This window comes from Colossoma macropomum, unplaced genomic scaffold (assembly GCF_904425465.1).
Source record: "Colossoma macropomum unplaced genomic scaffold, Colossoma_macropomum, whole genome shotgun sequence".
In the NCBI taxonomy this organism is placed as follows: domain Eukaryota; kingdom Metazoa; phylum Chordata; class Actinopteri; order Characiformes; family Serrasalmidae; genus Colossoma; species Colossoma macropomum.
In genome coordinates, this window is record NW_023494786.1 from 24,214,148 (window position 1) to 24,232,096 (window position 17,949).

At 40.0% G+C, this 17,949-nt stretch overlaps 1 protein-coding gene across 1 annotated transcript; it reads left to right on the top strand.

The window, feature by feature from the left end:
- The first annotated feature begins 901 nt into the window (after window positions 1-901).
- trpc2a (transient receptor potential cation channel subfamily C member 2a) lies at window positions 902-17,681 on the top strand. Its single transcript, XM_036597316.1, has 15 exons — window positions 902-907; window positions 7,533-7,637; window positions 8,595-9,308; window positions 10,428-10,628; window positions 11,803-11,967; window positions 12,449-12,623; window positions 12,741-12,941; window positions 13,192-13,354; window positions 13,919-14,011; window positions 14,103-14,295; window positions 14,432-14,559; window positions 15,225-15,282; window positions 15,355-15,487; window positions 16,088-16,379; window positions 17,597-17,681. The coding sequence occupies exons 1-15, from the start codon at window positions 902-904 to the stop codon at window positions 17,679-17,681; spliced, it is 2,712 nt and encodes a 903-aa protein (XP_036453209.1).
- Window positions 17,682-17,949: the final 268 nt, after the last annotated feature.

The window sequence follows — 17,949 nt, forward strand, 5'->3', positions numbered from 1 at the left end:
GACTCTCCAGGCCAAAGCACTGTGGACATTAGCATTTACCCTCATCTAATGCTCATCTAATTCAGTTTTCAGCTCTGACTTTGAACCAATGTGGTAGAATGGTACCAAGTTATCATGTTCTACACTGTATGTCCAAAGGTTGTAGACACCTGCTTATCCAACAATTCTTCTGACATCAAGGGTATTAACAGGGAGTTTGTCCCCCTTTGTTGCAGTAACAGCCTCTACTCTTGTGTGAAGACTTCACACTTGATGTTGGAACACTGCTGTGAGGATCTGACTGCATTCGGCCTAAACAGCATTAGTGAAGTCAGGTACTGATGTTTGATGATTAGTTCTGGATCACTCCAACTCATTCCAAAGGTATTGGATGGAGTTCAATCACTCCAGTTCCACTGCTTAACAGTCCAGTGCTGAGGGACTTTATACCCCTCTAGCTGACACTTGGCATTGGGCATGGTGTGGCTCATGTGGCTGCTCCACCAAATTTTCTGTGGTGTAATGTAGATAGACGCAGTGGTAAATTTTCAGCTGGAAGAAGGAAAAACAGAGAAACTGGGTGACAAAATCCCAAGTTATTGTGTGAGGAGAGTATAATATTTGATAAATATCAAAAGCAGATTACTTTCAAAACATACATTTACTGGCCACTTTATTAGACACGGCTGTCTAGTTGGTACACTTTGTAGGTGTACAGTTAGTGTACAGTAGCTGTTTTCAGTTTCTGACACCTAGGGTTTGAATGATTTCAGATCTTATTTAACGTTGTGTGAAGAAATGATTTCTTCTATCAGCTGAATATTTTTGACTGGCAGATTATTCTCAACCCAGGAGTGACACTGAGGTGTATAGAAACCCAGCTACACCGCTGTGCCTGAGACAATCATAACAGCACCACACCATGCCGGTACCATTGTAGTGTCACTGCTCTGCTAAAAATGCAGGTTGTTTTCTCCACAGAGGAACTCTTACACCCCGTGTGCACGTTCACATGGTTTATGTGAGAGATGACCCGAACACTGAGGTTGTGAAATGAGGTTCTACCAGAAAGACTCGAGACGAGTGTGAAGGAAGAAAAACTTCAATCTCAATAGGATTTAACAATTTGATAGATAATAGTTATTGTAAGTTAAATTCTTTGGCACAGACCCCATCGTTGGCCCAGGTTTGAAATGTTTGGACGCTTGCAGATCCTGCCATATAGGAGCCTACCCACAAAGATTATAAGAGACATTAGTCACCGACCGGAGAATGCTTTACCTGGATCAAACAGTCTGAAAACAAACATAAGAGACAGTACAGATACTTCATATATTTCAGCATAGATCGAATTAGAGATACAGTTTGAGGATGAGTCGTGAGCATTAGTAACAAGTGAAAGAATTATTACTGATTACGAGCCTTTTAATTATTGTGTATGTTACAACTGAGTGAAATGTGAGTGATGTTGAGAACGTAGTGCCCATTGTGGTCAGTGCAAATAGTAATGGGAATTACGTGCTCTAGAGCCTTAGCCCACTGAAGCACATATGCTGGTGTTAAGCTCGATAATTACTCTCAGGTTAATAGAGTACATCCAAAGATTTACAGGCTGAGGCCTAGACACCGCTCAGAGTTGGTTCAGAGAAACAAATCCATTCTTAGCTCATCAGTAAGGAGTTGCAGCACAATTATATTTAAACATATTACGTTTTGCCTGTCGTGGATGCTGCACTAATGCAGGTGACACTGTGACATTTTATGATAAGTTCCACACTCTCAAAAAAGATGGTTCTTCAGTGGTTCTTTAGTGAAGGTTCTTTAGGTTCTATATACAACCATGAACACTCAAAGAACCCTTTGCCTTATTAAAGGGTTCTTTGCATCGTGAAAGGGTTCTACAGATTGATGGGAATGAGATGTAGATGGTTCTATATAGAACCTTTTTGAAAGGGGTTCTATATAGCACCAAAAAGGGTTCCACTATTGTTACAAGCCAAAGAACCCTTTTTGTCCATGAGTACTAGAAAATGAGTTTTAAAAAACGATTCTATCACAGTTCTAACTATGGCGACGCACAAGTCCAGAATGCTGCCACCATTTAAGGTGGAACAGGAAATTTGGAACAAGAAGCTGGCAAACAGCTCAACCTCGTCCTCTTATGAACCTAAATATAAGATATATAAACCCATGTTTTGATGCTTACTACTAGTAAGTACTGCCAAATAACAGACTTAACATCTTATATTTAAGAAGTATTCATTGTTTATTGAGCAAATGCATGTTACACAGTGAAATGTTGGTGTCTCTGCCAAAATGCTCAGCAGACTTCTTGCGAAACTAAGCTCCTCAAAGTCCTCCGTCTTTGTTTCATGGCACACCTCTATTAAATAGGCTTTTCTCTTAATGTCTTCGCCCGCCGAGTTTGCCCAGCTGCATATCTGCATCATATTGTTCGCTGAAGTCAGACGAACGTTGTCTCCGCAAGAGGTATGCCGAGGCCTTAAATTGCAAAAGAATTTGACCACATCCAGTTCAGAACAACAAGGAGACGGGAGGTCCATGAGCAAAAACAGACGATCAACAGGATCCAAAACAATGCCTCAGAAAGACAGTCAAAACATGAGGGCTACTCCTGCAACTGAAAGTAAACCTAACGACTAAATAGAACTTAGACTCCCACTCAAGGCCAAAGAGAGGCCAGTCTGACGGATAAATGTGCAAATTTTAAAAGCGTCTGTTATACCAGCTTTAGCCAGCTATCTTAGTAGACTGAATAGTGTCATCAACAGAAGCTTAATACAGAGGAAAAGGCTTGAGAGGAATACATTTGTTAATACTAGCAACAAAATCGTAATGGGGACAAGACCATAGGCGTGTCCAGCCCCTTCTAAATTGAGTCCCAGCACACCTGGGATGCGGACAAACACACACACATACACACTAGCAGCTAGTTACAGTGTGACTGTGTGGTGTGTTGGCTCCAGTAAGTAGCGCAGACAAGGATTTCTTATCACTCAGCACCAACACATTACAAATTGGGGGGCGTGTCTCATTGGGTGCTCAGCACCCCTAAAGCTCTGATCTTAGAATCGCCCCAGGACAAGACATATCAAAAATCATTTTCTTACCAGTCGTTTCTTACCAGAATAGTTGCGAGTAGCAACGCCAATAGAATTAACCTGAAAAGGAGCAAAAGGAGGGGATTTAATGGGACCAACTAAATAACCCTCATCCACCTCCCTGTGACAGCAGGAACTACAGTAGTTTCAGCCAGCTCGGACCAGAGGTTCTTTGAAACATAAGAAGAGGACAGGGGAAAGAACCCCAACACAAAACCCTTGCAAGAGCCCAGTGAGCAAATAATTCACAAACAGTGGTCAGGGCGAGAATAAAGATAGGAGGACAGGACAGGCATGTTAATGTACGACACCGTTTTATGGCCGCTATTAAAAAAACAAAAATAGTAGACTTCAAGAATAAAGTCGTAATATTTCGAAATACAAAGTCGTACAGTATGATATTTTGAGAATAAAGTCATAATATTTCGATAATAGTCATATAATTATGACATTGAAGTGGTATATTACCAGGAAAAGCCCAGACAGACTCGGAGGAAATCGTCTGTTTTGTTGAAGGAGAATTCGCAGGCAGTGTTTGTCTACAAGGCTATCGGCGGTTACATCTTCATGCCATTCGAAGAGGGCATGTAGTTTCACAGGAGACAGTAAGTGTGTTTACATGCACTTCATTATTCGATAACTGCAGAAAATCAGATTTTGTGAGTAATCTGATCAACACGTTTACATGCTCTTGAGTAATCAGATAACGGAAAACTCCGGGTCTACATGATTTAGGTAGTAATCAGATTTCTATTTTTCAACAAGCCAATAAACTCACAGAAGAAGTGACGTAAATGTAACGTAAAACTCAAACTTCATGCCGTGTTTTTTTTTAAACATTGCACCACTTTACCTGAAAATATGAACATACATCATCTAGAAGATGAACAATATTCAAATCCTTTATTTCCTGTTTGGTTTCAGCACCTCTCCAAAAGTGTTTTGCTGCGTCTCGCAACATCCACCATCTGTTCCCGCCACACGCAGACTGAGAAATCAGATAAAATTGGAGTACAGGTATACATGCACTGAGAAATCTGATTACTGAGCTAAAATTCAGCTCTCTTTGTCGGATTTCTAGATCAAAGTATGGTGTTTACATGACCATTTGAATAATCGGATAGAAATCTGATTATGATCGGATTATTGAGTGCATGTATACACACTCAGTGAGAATGATAATCAAAATGATCGATCCTGAAGGAGTGGCACTCTGGTGCCGCTCGGCGCCTTCATCCTTGCCAGTACAGCAACCGAGACCCCAACACATTATGGCAGCCCCCCCACAATTAGCCCACGTTATCCTTCAAATATTGCGAGTCTATTCTTGTAATTTTACGACTTTGTTATCGAAATATTACACAACCCACAGTTGTGTAATACTGCCAATACTTTAGTCAATTGGCTCCAGCCTTGTAGGGACCTAAAAGGGATTCTTCTATGACATCACATGAGAGAACCTTTCGTTTTTAGGACGAGAAACAACGTTGTAATTGTTATAAAACTTAATTGTTCTTTATGAATCAGTACAGTTCTCTGTGGGTTGTGTTTCGTCTCCAGATAGTAACTTTAATACATTTGAATATGTCAATATTTGTCTATAATGGACTACCATTGTGTTCTCATGTACCGGTGGGACATAATGCTCTACAGTCTACTCTCATACATTTAAAACTAACTTCATTTCACCCCTCTCTCTGTTACCCTGTCATTTCATTTATGGGTAATGGAGAGCCTATCCAATTACCCTTCCCCGAGGTGCCGTGTAAATCAAAACATAAAGTAATTACACATAGTTAAGATGATGGCAACAAGACCACTGAATCAATTCTTCAATAAGCTTTATTTATTACTAAAAATCATAAGTCATAGGCCAAACACAGGACCCACAAGTAGCATTAATTTAGATACCTCATCATTTATAATGATTTCCCTTTGGCTCAGGAAAGAGCAGAGCTAGTGTATGTAAACTAATCAGTGAGCTGCATTAATGAATGCAAATCATCTAGTGGACAAACTATTTGTCAGTGCTCCACAGCACAACTGTAAAGGATCCATAGATGCGTGCAAATCAATAAATCCACCTGTTGGTACGTCTGGGCACTGTACTACCTATTTATTTTAATAACTTTATACAGACATGATGGACAGTTATATCATAATCAGCAGAAGAATGTAACAGCGAACACATGTTTTTGATATTATCAGCAGATTTATACAGTGAGTGAAATGTCCAGCCATCAGGGCCTGATGAATGGCCACTCATTAGAATTGCAAAGGCAGAGCAGTGCGGCAGTGGCAGAGCCGCCTTCCAGAGGGAGTCTGACAGGGCTGTGAGACTCCATCTGCGTAATTAATTTGCCACATTCTAGAGGACATGAAGTGTACTTCTCAAAATGAGACTGGTAAAATGTGCCAAAAGGTCATGATCAATTGATTAATATGACAACTGAGGTGGGAGAGAAGCAGTGGCTTGGTGGCTTTTAAGGAGAACTCTTTCTTTTTTCGTATTTCTGGAACAATGAGCCCTGAATTTAAAAGACAAAATAAGAAAAAAATAGCAACGCATCCATAGATCCACAGTTAAAGTGGAATTAAAGTAAATAAGCCCATCAGTTCCAAAGCAATTATGTGGAGTGTGCAGAAAATGTTATGTCTAACGAGAGAGTTGATTAAAACATCCTCAGCTGTGGATTTTCTAATCTCAGCATCCAGAAGAGTTTAGGCTTCAAAAGGATTTGTTGGGCTTCGCCACTGAGGTAATTTACTATAACTGAATAGCTTAACGTTTAACAATTAACGTTACAAAATGATGGTTTTAGTGGCCAATATGAAAAAAAAAGGATTATGTAAGTGTCTTATCTCTAACTGCACCTTAGTCATTATAGCATATACAGTCAATGCACACTAACTCTTTCAATAAATTACAGGAATACTCCAGAATTTTTACACCTCATCTCTATTTACCACTTCAAGGTATGTTTAAAGTCAACAGGTTTTCTGCTCTATACAGTAAAGGGAGACTTTCAGAATTATTGTTCATGGTAATCGGCCACATAATATGGATGTCAGATAGAGATTAAGTTGAAAAAAATTCTGGATTTCTTTTAAAGGAGAATTACATGTATGTTTCAAAATTCCTGCATAATTAATTCTTCATAAACAAAGTCATTCAGAGTGATTTGATATAACAGTGTGCTGTAGAGAATCTTAGTGACTCAGATTTCTTTATAAAGGTGGGTGTTATAAAGGAACCAGTGGTCACAGTGCCTACAATGAAAACATAAAAATTTCATTCGCCACCCAAAATGACAAGCAAATCTATTTATAACTTCTGAGATTTCATATAATGTTAATAATGGTAGATAATGGTGAATCTGAAAGAAATATGTTTTCTTTGGGTACTATTTTGCCTTACAGCACCTTACAACTTTCCACCACAGATGGATAATGATACAAAAAAAAACAAACAAACAAAAAAAAACAGGCCAACACTTTATTGCAGAAATCGTAAGGGCATTAGACAACATATTTATGGACGTCTTCCTATCACCACCGCTGTGAATAATTCTGATTCGGTAAGTTATTGTAGAATGGCACATTTCACAACAAACAATGTAGTATGTCTTATGATGTGTTGTGTTGGGTTACACATATGAGGTCGTCCAGTTTATAGATTAATGGTGACTGCATGGGCAAGTGCCTAAACGGCACACAGAATATGACTTGTTATGTGGCACAACGAAGGTTCTTCACAGGCACCACCTTTTTCTGAATGTAGTTTTATGACATAAAAATGTATTATTACACTGGTAACACTTTATTTTGAGTGGTTCGTTTTAGATGAAACGCTCAGTGGACTCTCAGTAACGTCAAAAACATACAACAGTTAGGATTAGGTTTTGGGTTGAGGTTAAGTTAGGGTTAGGATTAGGTTTTGGGTAAGGTTGGGTAAGGTTAAGTTTTGCGTGATAGAAGTAACATAACAATACATCGACTTAATGTAAGTAATGTATCAGCAGAACATCTTCAAGATATTTACTTCAGTTTCAGATGCTGCACTACCTCTACTTCACTGATGTTGTTAATGTGTTACTGATAATCTGTTATAAGTTTATTAATCATCTACAAAGGACCACTCCAATAAAGTGTTACCATTACGCTTACTGAGAACACAGCAGATTGTCCTATAAAACATGGAAATATCATGCAGAGAAGGAAGGTAATGACTCTTATGAGGTTTAGATGCACCCACTGCTAATGAGGCTTCTCCTCCGGGAACAATTCTGTAGTATTAAGTGGGAAGTGGATCTGCCCAGGGGAAATGCCCAAAATGGGACGACTTCCCCACAGACACAAAAACAAAACTGGCTGGACTCAACTCACTGCGCCAGCTGCAGGTGTGCCAGCCACACCTGGCTTTCTTCGAAGGTAAACCAGGGTTGTTCCTCGGCTGTTGCCAACGTAGAGCTCTACAGGATCTCAGCAGACTTTCTAAGAGGAGACTACAAACCTGAGAAGATGGACAAACTCACAGTAAGTGAGCCTCTTACAAAAATACTAGAAAACAGTTTACTATGACCATTTTTAATGTAAGTTGCAGCCCAAACCATAGTAGATCTTTCAATTACAGACAGACATTTTAAATTACCTTTAAAGTTAAAGGGGAATTCCATCAATTTTTCAAATTTTCAAAATTCCAAATTGTTGAGATGTAAAAAAAAAGTCATTCAGAGTGGTTTGATGTGAAATAGTTGCATTATAGTGAAACTTACTGACAAGGATTTCTTCATAGTGTTGATAGGAAACAGGTTGCAATGTCTACAAGGCAAGTGCAACCATTTATTTATTATCCAAAATGGCCAGTAAACCTTCATGTGAAACCTTCATTTGAACCTTCATGTAAAATAAATAGTATTTTATCAATAGCAGTTTGCCTTACAGTGCACTTCATGTGTCACTCCCACAAATGTATTTTAAAAATGACATTTTAGGCCAAAACATTCTCAAAACTACTACAAATCACTGTAACAGGCATCACACTTATATTTGTAGTCATTTAATCTAATGGCCTTAAGTGTGAGGCAGCTTTTGAAGGGAATAAATGCTTCAGATGTCTCATTCCTATCCACATGTTGTGAACAACTCTGACTTGGCAATAACTTCACTCACACACTGACACACACACACATACAAACTTTCTAAGCTGCTTATCCTCCTGGGTCGCGGGGTAAGCTGGAGCCTATCCCAGCAGTCATTGGGCAGAAGGCTTAAATAGCTTCATTTACATCTTAATGACTTAATTATGTAAAAAAATGTTAAAAAGAATGCAGAATTCCCCTTTATTGAAGCATTTGTACCATTTCAAAAGTTTAGAATGCATTTTGACTGAAAGCAATTTGTGTTTTGTGAACTACAGAGTAAATCATAACTGGACCAGATAGAGCCATTTAGAATTTAAGGGGTTATTTTTGTGGTCTCATGTTGTCTCAGGTTGTTTGTTCATCCTTACAGTCTGAGCAGTGGCGAGAGATTGTTAACAAGAAGATCCACTTTCCACATGAGCTGATCTCAGCTATCCAGGAAAGCAACATGGCCTTGGTGGAAAGCTTGCTTTATGGAGGGGAAGGCGTTATACGGCAGCTGGACGACTCTGAGGATCGGCTGTGGAGGGAAGCTCTAAACCTCTCCATCAGACTGGGCAGCGAGGAGACCATGGCTGCCCTTCTGCAGGGCGTCAAGTTCGATTTCCGGCAGATCCATGAAGCTCTGCTGGTGGCAGTGGATACTAATCAACCACGGGTGGTCAAACTGCTTTTGGACCGCCTGGATCAGGAAAAAGGCAACAAGATGGACGTGCGCTCCTTCTCCACGGCTATCTTTGACCACTCCATCGATGCCTCTCAGTTCGCTCCTGGAGTGACCCCTCTCACACTGGCCTGTCAAGAAGACTTGTACGAGATTGTAATTTTGCTTACTCAGAGAGGCCACGTCATCTCCCCACCTCACCCCATCTCCTGTAGTTGTCTGGAGTGCAGGAACGCCCGCCAGTATGACCTGCTCAAGTTCTCTCTCTCTCGCATCAACACGTACCGAGGCATTGCCAGCCGTGCCTACCTGTCAATCACCTCTGAGGATGCCATACTGCGCGCCTTCCACCTGAGCTCTGAACTGCGCAAGCTGTCCAAGAAGGAACCAGAGTTTAAAGTAAGTTTAAAATACACCTTGTTATTCTGAGTTATTCAGCTGACTGAAAGACAACATGTCGGATGAACTGACACGAGGACATATGATCCATTCTGGAATAAGCAAACGTCAAAGAAGTGTGTTAAAGGCCCTTGTCTGGCTAAACAGGTTCATTAAGATAAAATCACATAATCAATTCAACTTCCCACAACTAACCATACATATTATACTAGTGTTCAGACGTTTGAATCACTTGTCATAACCGGTTTTGTTATTTCATAAACAATAGTGACTTATACATTATAGATTTAAATCTAGATGTATTATTCAACATTTAAACAAGAAGAAGTCATTAAATGGTAATAATAATAATAATAATAATGTAAATGATGCTGTAATGATCTGCTTTTCTGTCAAGTTGTCTACTTTGAAATTTGATTACCACTTTTGAAATATGAGACATTCAGATTAATTATTTTCTTGATAGTATACACGTTTCCTAATCATTTTAGACTCATCTACAACCCAGTACATCATGATATCCATTTTTTTTCTTTCTTTGTGGACTTTTTTTTCTTTGTGGACTTCTTTCTCTTTTTGTTGGTCTTTTTCTTTTTTGATCTTCTTTCTTCTTAGTTTTGGTGTTCTGTCTTTTATTGGTCTTCTTCTTTTTCTGTCTCATTCTTTCTTCTTGGACTTCCTTCCCTTTCTCTTGGTTGTCATCTTCCTTTTTTGATCTTTCTTTTTGGTGTTGGTTGGAGTTTTCTTTTTGCTCTTCTTCCTATTTGGACTTTTTGGTCTTGTTCTTTGTTCTTGGTGTTCCTCTTTCTTCTTAGACTTCTTTTTCTTTTTCTTGGTCGTCTTCTTCCTTTTTGATCTTCTTTCTTCTTGCTGGTGGTGTTCTTTTTGGTCTTCTCTTTTTCATGGTCTTGTTCTCTTGGTTTACATATTGACTTCTTGCTTCCTACTATTTCATACTTCTATTTTATTTAAAACATGTAAAGTCACACAAAACTAGAATATTAAATCATTTTATAGTTACCACCAGCAGATTTGGTTAATGTTATTGAAAACATTGATGCCAAACATTTGAATAGTAGCTTAGGTATTAAAAGTAGGGATTATGTCTGTGCTCCTCAGCCACAGTACCTGGCTCTGGAGCAGCTGTGTCAGGAATATGCAGTGGAGCTGCTGGGAATGTGCCGGAACCAAAGTGAGGTCTCCACTGTCCTGAACTACAGTGAAGAGACCAGCTACGAAGAACTAGATGAGCAGACATTTGAGGAGGGGATCCCCAACCTTGCACTCATCCGCTTGGCCATCACCTACAACCAAAAACAGGTAACCACTGTTCCTGATTGGTAATATACAGCAGACTAACCTGGCTGTGAAGTGAATGGTATTCAGATATAAAAGCAAAGTGTAGAGGTCGCTGCTGTCATAACAGACATTGACTGTGAGATATCTTTGTTGTGAAAAAGGATTTTGCATTGAAAGGGAATTAGGAACTGAATATCAATGAGTAACATATAACTGAGTAAAAGTATTATTGTTTGAAGATACTCCAAAAATCTTTACTACAAGCAAAAGTAACTGTGCAGATGTAACCAATTAGGCTAAATACCCACATCTGCTTAAAGGAAAATTCCCCCATTTTTTAAAACGTTCGGCATTATACCTTTGAGATTTAAACAGTCATTCAGAGTGGTTTGATGTTAAATGGCCCGGGTTAGGATTTGGACCAGGGTTAGGGCCAGGACCAGGGTGAGGGTTGGGTTTAGGTTTTGGGTTGAGTTTAAGATTACGGTTAGGATTCGAGCCAGGCTTAGAGTTAAAGAAAATGATGGTCAATTTAGTAGATATTTAGTTGAATGTATCTTGAAAGTAAATTAAGTATCTACAAAGCATCTAAACTGGACTATCCAGATGAAGTGTTAGCTACAATAGTGGTTACAGGAACCAGGGGTTGTAATGTCTACAATGTAAATATAGCACTGTTACTATCCAAAAAAGTAGTTGAGAAGAACCTTTTCACCATAATTAGATTTGACAAATGTTAATGTTTAAGGTCAAAACTTTATCAAAACAATCATGAAACAATGTCTCAGGCAAAGTATATATGACTATTTCATGTAATAGCTTTCTGGCTTTCTGTGAGGTAGTTTCAGAGGCATTAAACTCTTCAAAATGTTAACTATTTAATTATGCAGCCAAAAGGGATTCCCATTTTAATTCTAGAAAGTAAGGCCATCTACTTCAACAGATCCAATATTATGCCGAAGCGTCGCTAACACAACAGAGAAACAACAACTGTCACTTTACATGGGATCATCTTTCACAGTACACTTTTTTTTCACAACTTGCCCCAGTTTCAGCAGCACCTTCAGCACTGCAGACAAAACTGAGGATTACAGTATCTGATCCCTAGTGCAGATTTAACGCTAACATTGCCAGCACACAAATAGCCTGACTGACAGCCGGCATCAGTGTTTAACTGTTTCTTTCACGCCTCTAGTTTGTGACTCATCCCATCTGCCAGCAAGTGCTGTCTTCCATTTGGTGTGGTAGTCTCTCAGGCTGGAGGGGCAGCAAGACAACCTGGAAACTGCTGGTGTCTTTTGGGATCTTTGTAACCATGCCATTGCTGTGTCTCATCTACTGGATTGCGCCAAAGTCCAGGGTGAGCTTAGAGGACAGTCCCATGATTCCTAGTGGCCAATTATTATTTGTCTTTAGGTGCCTACATAAGAGTACATTATAAATGCTACTGATAGGAGTGGAATTTATGATATCTTGTTTCTGTGTCCTGTACAAAAATAATATTAACATAGCTTAGCATCTATATCTCTCATGTTCTTCACACACATACATATCTCATTTGTTGAAATGGATCTTTAATGCAGTGGTTGTCAAACTATTTCTTAGGGCTCCCAAATGGTCCACATTTGTGCTCTATTCCAACTCTATCAGGGATAGAGGACATTTTGGGGAACCACTGTTTTAATGAGCCATTCATTGAAAGGTTCTTCATGAAACCAAGAGAGGTTTTTCTATGGTGTCACTTTAAAGAACTCTATTTGGCACATTTATTTTAAAGACTGTATTGCAGTTCCTGTATTCCTGTTAAGGCTTGCTCTGCATTGCTACCATTTCTCTCCCAGATTGGTAGAACTCTGAAGATTCCTGTGATAAAGTTCCTGCTGCACTCAGCTTCCTACATGTGGTTTTTGATAATCCTCTTAGCGGAGTCCATCTTCATGGAGATCTATCGAAACGACATTGCTTCCCGCACGCAACACCTTGTCCACAACTCTCTTCACATGATCTGGGTTGTTGGTGAGATGTCCTGTATTTGTTATAAGGCATAGATGGCAAATACATTACATGAAAGAAGGTTTCAAAACCTCCTCCAGTGTCGCAGATTTCCTTAGCAGGTTCATTTCACCTCCGTAGGTTTCTTCTGGTTCGAGTGTAAGGAGGTGTGGATTGAGGGACTGAGGACCTACCTGCTGGACTGGTGGAACATTTTAGATATGCTGGTACTCAGCATGTACCTGGCCTCCTTCACACTGCGCATTTTAATTGTGCTAAAAGGCCATTTCGTCTGCCAGGATCCCAGCGCAAAGGACCTGTGTGATTATTTCACCAACACAGGTGATACAGCAGATAAGGCCATAGACCATATGGTTCTACAGTGAGCATTTTTCAGACAGTATTCAAGAACAAGCTCTTGTATTTTTGGCATATCAATGAATAGCTAAGTACTAAAATTGTTGTATGTGCAGATTAAAGCCAATCACATTAGAACTATCTGTACCTTGTTAGTATTATGATTGTGGACCATTACTAAATCTCCTACATGTATGTGTGTATGTATGTGTGTGTTTTTTCAAATTACGAGCAGCACGAGAAAACTGGAGACAGGAAGACCCCCAGCTGATTGCTGAAGTTCTCTTTGCTGTGACGAGTATGCTAAGCTTCACACGTTTAGCCTACATCTTACCAGCCCATGAATCCCTGGGAACCCTACAGATATCCATTGGGAAAATGATTGATGATATGATGAGGTGAGATCTTTAGAAATGGATCTAAAAACATACACTGTATGTCCAAAAGTCCCACTCAACCATTATAATTAGTGAATTCACTACTTTATAGTACAACGATTGCTGACATAGGTGTTCAGTTGCACACACAGCTTGTATGATCTCCATAGAAAAGCACTACCATTAGAATGGGATGCTCTGAAGCAGCAGTACATGAGCCTAAGTTCAACATGCCCAATGAGCAGCGTCAGCTAGGGCGGTATAAAGCCCTCCAGCCTTGGGCTGTGGAGCAGTAGACCTGGGATGTGCTAGAGTGGCACTTTTGTTCCAGAACTCATCATCCAACATCAGTATCTGACCTCATTAATGCTCTTGTGGCTGAATGCAGTCAAATCCTCTCAGCAATGTTCCACCGTTCCCAGAACACTACAGGCTGTTACTGCAGCAAGCCTTTAAAACCTTTAATTTTAGAAGAAAATGTGAATGAGCAAGAGTCTTCAAACTTCTGGACATGGAATGTAACTGTTGATTAATTTATTACTGACGGTAGATGCAAATTCAATTTTTTAAATTTTATTCTTACAGGTTCCTGTTTATCCTGATGATCATTGGAACTGCTTTTCTGTGCGGGATTAACAACATATATGTTCCGTATGTAATGTCTTCACACCTTGGCAGGTATGAGAGGTTTTATAGTTCCTCGAGACAACATTTAAACTGGTTATGCAGCAAAAACTAATCATCTTCCGTATGTCTCTCTCGACACCAGGCTCAATGAGACTTTTAACTTTCTCTTCTGGACTATGTTCGGGGTGTCCAAACAGGACTATGTGGACATGCCAGACTATGTTCTAGCTGGGTTTGTGGGTACAGCACTGTATGGGATTTTCACCCTGATCATCGTCATTGTCCTGCTGAACATGCTCGTTGCTATGATAACTAATTCATTTCAGAAGATTGAGGTGAGATGCTTGAATTCTCACCTTATAATTACATGAAATGTCAACACCACCATGAAGGCAGGCCTGCTGTAGTGTTTCTGTAGAAAATGACAATTTCTCACTGCTCTTACATGAAGAATGTTCCTGCTTTTTCCAGAATGATGCCGATGTTGAATGGAAGTTTGCTCGTTCAAAGCTCTACCTCAGTTATTTCAGAGAGGGCCTCACGATGCCCGTTCCTTTCAATATCATTCCTTCACACAAGACATTATTACATGCAATGAGGTAGGCAAATTCAATGAACAACATTAATGGGGCAGGTATGTTTTCCTACATGTAAGAAAGAATGTCTTAGTTTTAGATTCTTGCAATGACAGTGACAATGTGTCCCTCTCTCTCCCTCTCTCTCCCTCTCTCCCCCCCTCTCTCTCTCTCTCTCCCTCTCCCTATCTCTCTCTCTCTCTGTCCCTCTCTCTCCCCCCTCTCCCCCCCTCTCTCTACCCATCTCTCTATCCCTCTTTCTCTCTCTCCCCTCCTCTCTCTCTCTCCCTCTCTCCCCCCACTCTCTCCATCTCTCTCTCCCCATCTCTCTCTCTCTCTCTGTCCCTCTCTCTCTCCCTCCTCCCCCTCTCTCTCCATCTCTCTCTCCCTCTCTCTCTCTCTCCCCATCTCTCTCTCTCTCTCTCTCTCTCCCCATCTCTCTCTCCCTCTCTCTCTCTCTCTCTGTCCCTCTCTCTCCCTCTCCCCCCCTCTCTCTCTCTCCATCCCCCCCCCCTCTCTCTCTCTCTCTCTTTCTCATCCTTTTTAACTTTTCTTCTGTTGTTCAGACACGTTTGATTTCATGTTTTTTTGTCATCTCATGTATGTATCTCAATTTTATTCTCTCAGTATGTATCTCTATTATATGCAATGAGATACACTAGTGATAATCTTTCTGTGTGTTTATGTAGGAGTGTTTTCCGAAGACACACTTTGGGTAGCCCCGACCACCCTCCAGTCACATCTGTGGTAAGAGTTAAGTCCTACGATCCATTTTAAAAATTTCACTATTCAAGGTTAATGAGTTTTTGCTGTGATCAGTCTGGCAGCACTCTGAACCAGAGCGAAGGGCAGGGGGAAGGCAGAGTGCCATATCGTCTGCAGGTGATCAAGGCTTTAGTGCAGCGTTATATTGGAGCAGCACGCCGCGAGTTTGAAGAGACTAAAAACAATGGTAGGTCATAGGTTTTATAGTCAAATTGCTTTTCATACGCTACTGCGCAAAAGTCAGAGACCACCCTTCATTTATTTTTAGTCAAAATGGCCATCACATAATTACACAGAAGCTTCAAGAAGTTTACCTTTACATTTAAATTTACATGCTTTCCATTCATTACAGGTTCACACCACCAATATAAGTCTTAGAAGTTGGTTGTATTTTCTGCTTCTCACAATCCAACTTAAAGTTATCTTCAGACATGAAGCAAGTGTTAAGCTTTTTTCCTATTCCTCAATGATGAGAGCTTTAAGTACTGTTTATCTGATGGGGACAGTTTTGGTTGTCTACCAGGTCTTCCAGTGATGTTAAGAATCTCATTTTCTTTAAACCCCTAATGCCAGCTTTGAAAACTTTTAGCTTTTAACTTTTTCCTTTAATTCTTCCCTTCCTTATGCAAGTGGATCATTTCATACCTAATCTCTCCACAAATATATCCTGAAAAATTAATAATTTGTACTTAATGGCCATTTCCACTGGTTTCTGACTTTTGCACAGTACTGTATATGACTGTACTCTACTGGTTATAAGCTTTCATACTGACTGTGTAATACTCAGATGTAGGGTACAGGATCACAGAACTGAATAACGTGGTGGGAAGACTGGATTCAGAGATGAAGAAGGTCTATGAGAAGCTGCAGCACAGATGCAGCACAACCAGCCCAGAGCTAGAGAGCAGCGCCATTCTCAGCAACTACATCATGGGGGCGATGAACAACTTCCACAATTTTGATAAGAGGGAGGCTTCCAGAGGCCGAGGAGCTGGGCTGCAGGTTATAATGCACCACAAAGAAGGAAAAGAAGTAAGGAAAGAGGGCAAAGTGCAGAAACAAGGAGGGGCAGTTTTAGAGTAGGCACTGTCCCCAGTGTGTCACACCAATAATAAGACAATAAGCGATAAGTAAAGTGACATAGCAGTTTCTTTAAGTCCTGACATTATTATATTAATGTGGGCATGGTAAAGCTTTGTATTTTTAGGTGTGCAGCATCCAATATTCCTGATTTACCTTATCAATAATCATGTTTAGGGGTGTCCCTGTTGAGATTTTTTACCCTGATGCTATCAGAGTCTAATATTGAGTATCGGGCTGATCCAGTTTTGATATGTATGTGAATAATGTAGCCATACATTGCACATTTGGTCTTTTGGTGACTTTTGTATTATATTAGGTCATTCTTCCGTCTCCACCAGGTTTCAGGTTTGATTTTACTTACTTTTAAATAACTGCTTTTTCCTAACGTTACAGTACATGAGTGTTAGTAAACCTATTGAAGTTATTCATGATATCCTTTTTTTGGCTTTTTTATGACTGTTTTGTCCCTAAAAATGTTGAGTAAAACTTGGGGATGCACTGATATGGGAATTTTTCATGCACATATCTGCCGATTCCATTAAATAAACATTTATGAAATGTAGAAAAATGCCATTTATCTGCCGATACTGTTGACACACCTAGTAAAATCAGTTCATTTGATATATGCATTAGGGTATACTGAACTTCCATTGTTTGGATTAAATATAAATTGTGAAATAACATTTTTTTAGCGTTCATAGAGGATAGAAATGGGATTGAGCTCAATATAGCCGATAATGGTTCCATTAAACTATGATGACATCAGATCAGGACAACCCTAATCATGCCATACTAATGCCAGATGAAGTAACTGATTAAAAGTAGAGAGACATGATGGTCAGGCTGGGAAAAACATGGAGATGTACTCTGTTCTTTTGGTTGGGGAATGCTTTGGGATTAAAAGCTTTTCTGTCTGCAGTTTCAGGTTTTAGTGAGAGCAGTATATCCACACCTTTTAACTTCTTCCTCATAAAACCTGCCTGAAACGCTCCATTGTTAGCACAAAAAGGTACCATTACAACTGATTCCAAGTTTCACAGCAAGTGCCTAATCACTTTAATCACAAGCAGTTCTTCACTAGCCAAAGTCCCCCAGACAATTCACCCACCCACATAAAGGCAGGATGAAATACTCTCTCCCTATTAATCAGCAGTTCAGCTGGGTTTTAATTAGCTGCGCTGTGTGTTCTCCATGTCCTGGTGTGACTCGGCAGAACACGCCTGCTGCTGGTGTCCGTCAGTGCAGTCGTCCCCCGAGAGCATGCCGCCACTCCTTACAGCCACACAGAAACACAGTAGCTCTACAGGGCCACTATACTTCCACCACACTTCCCACAGAGCCACCATACGTTCACAAGCAGGGACAAGAAGCTATGGGCCTGGATCCCAGTTAAAAAAAAAAAAAGATAGTTCATGTATGAAAGTAAGTGGCATGTTCTTTCTTTGTTTTGCTTCTGGGTCCATAAGCAGTTATAATGCAACTCTGTGCTTTCTCCTTAGAGTCTCATTACTTTTCAAATACAACTAACAAACCATCTGTTTTTCATCTGCTTCAATTAGCACCAAA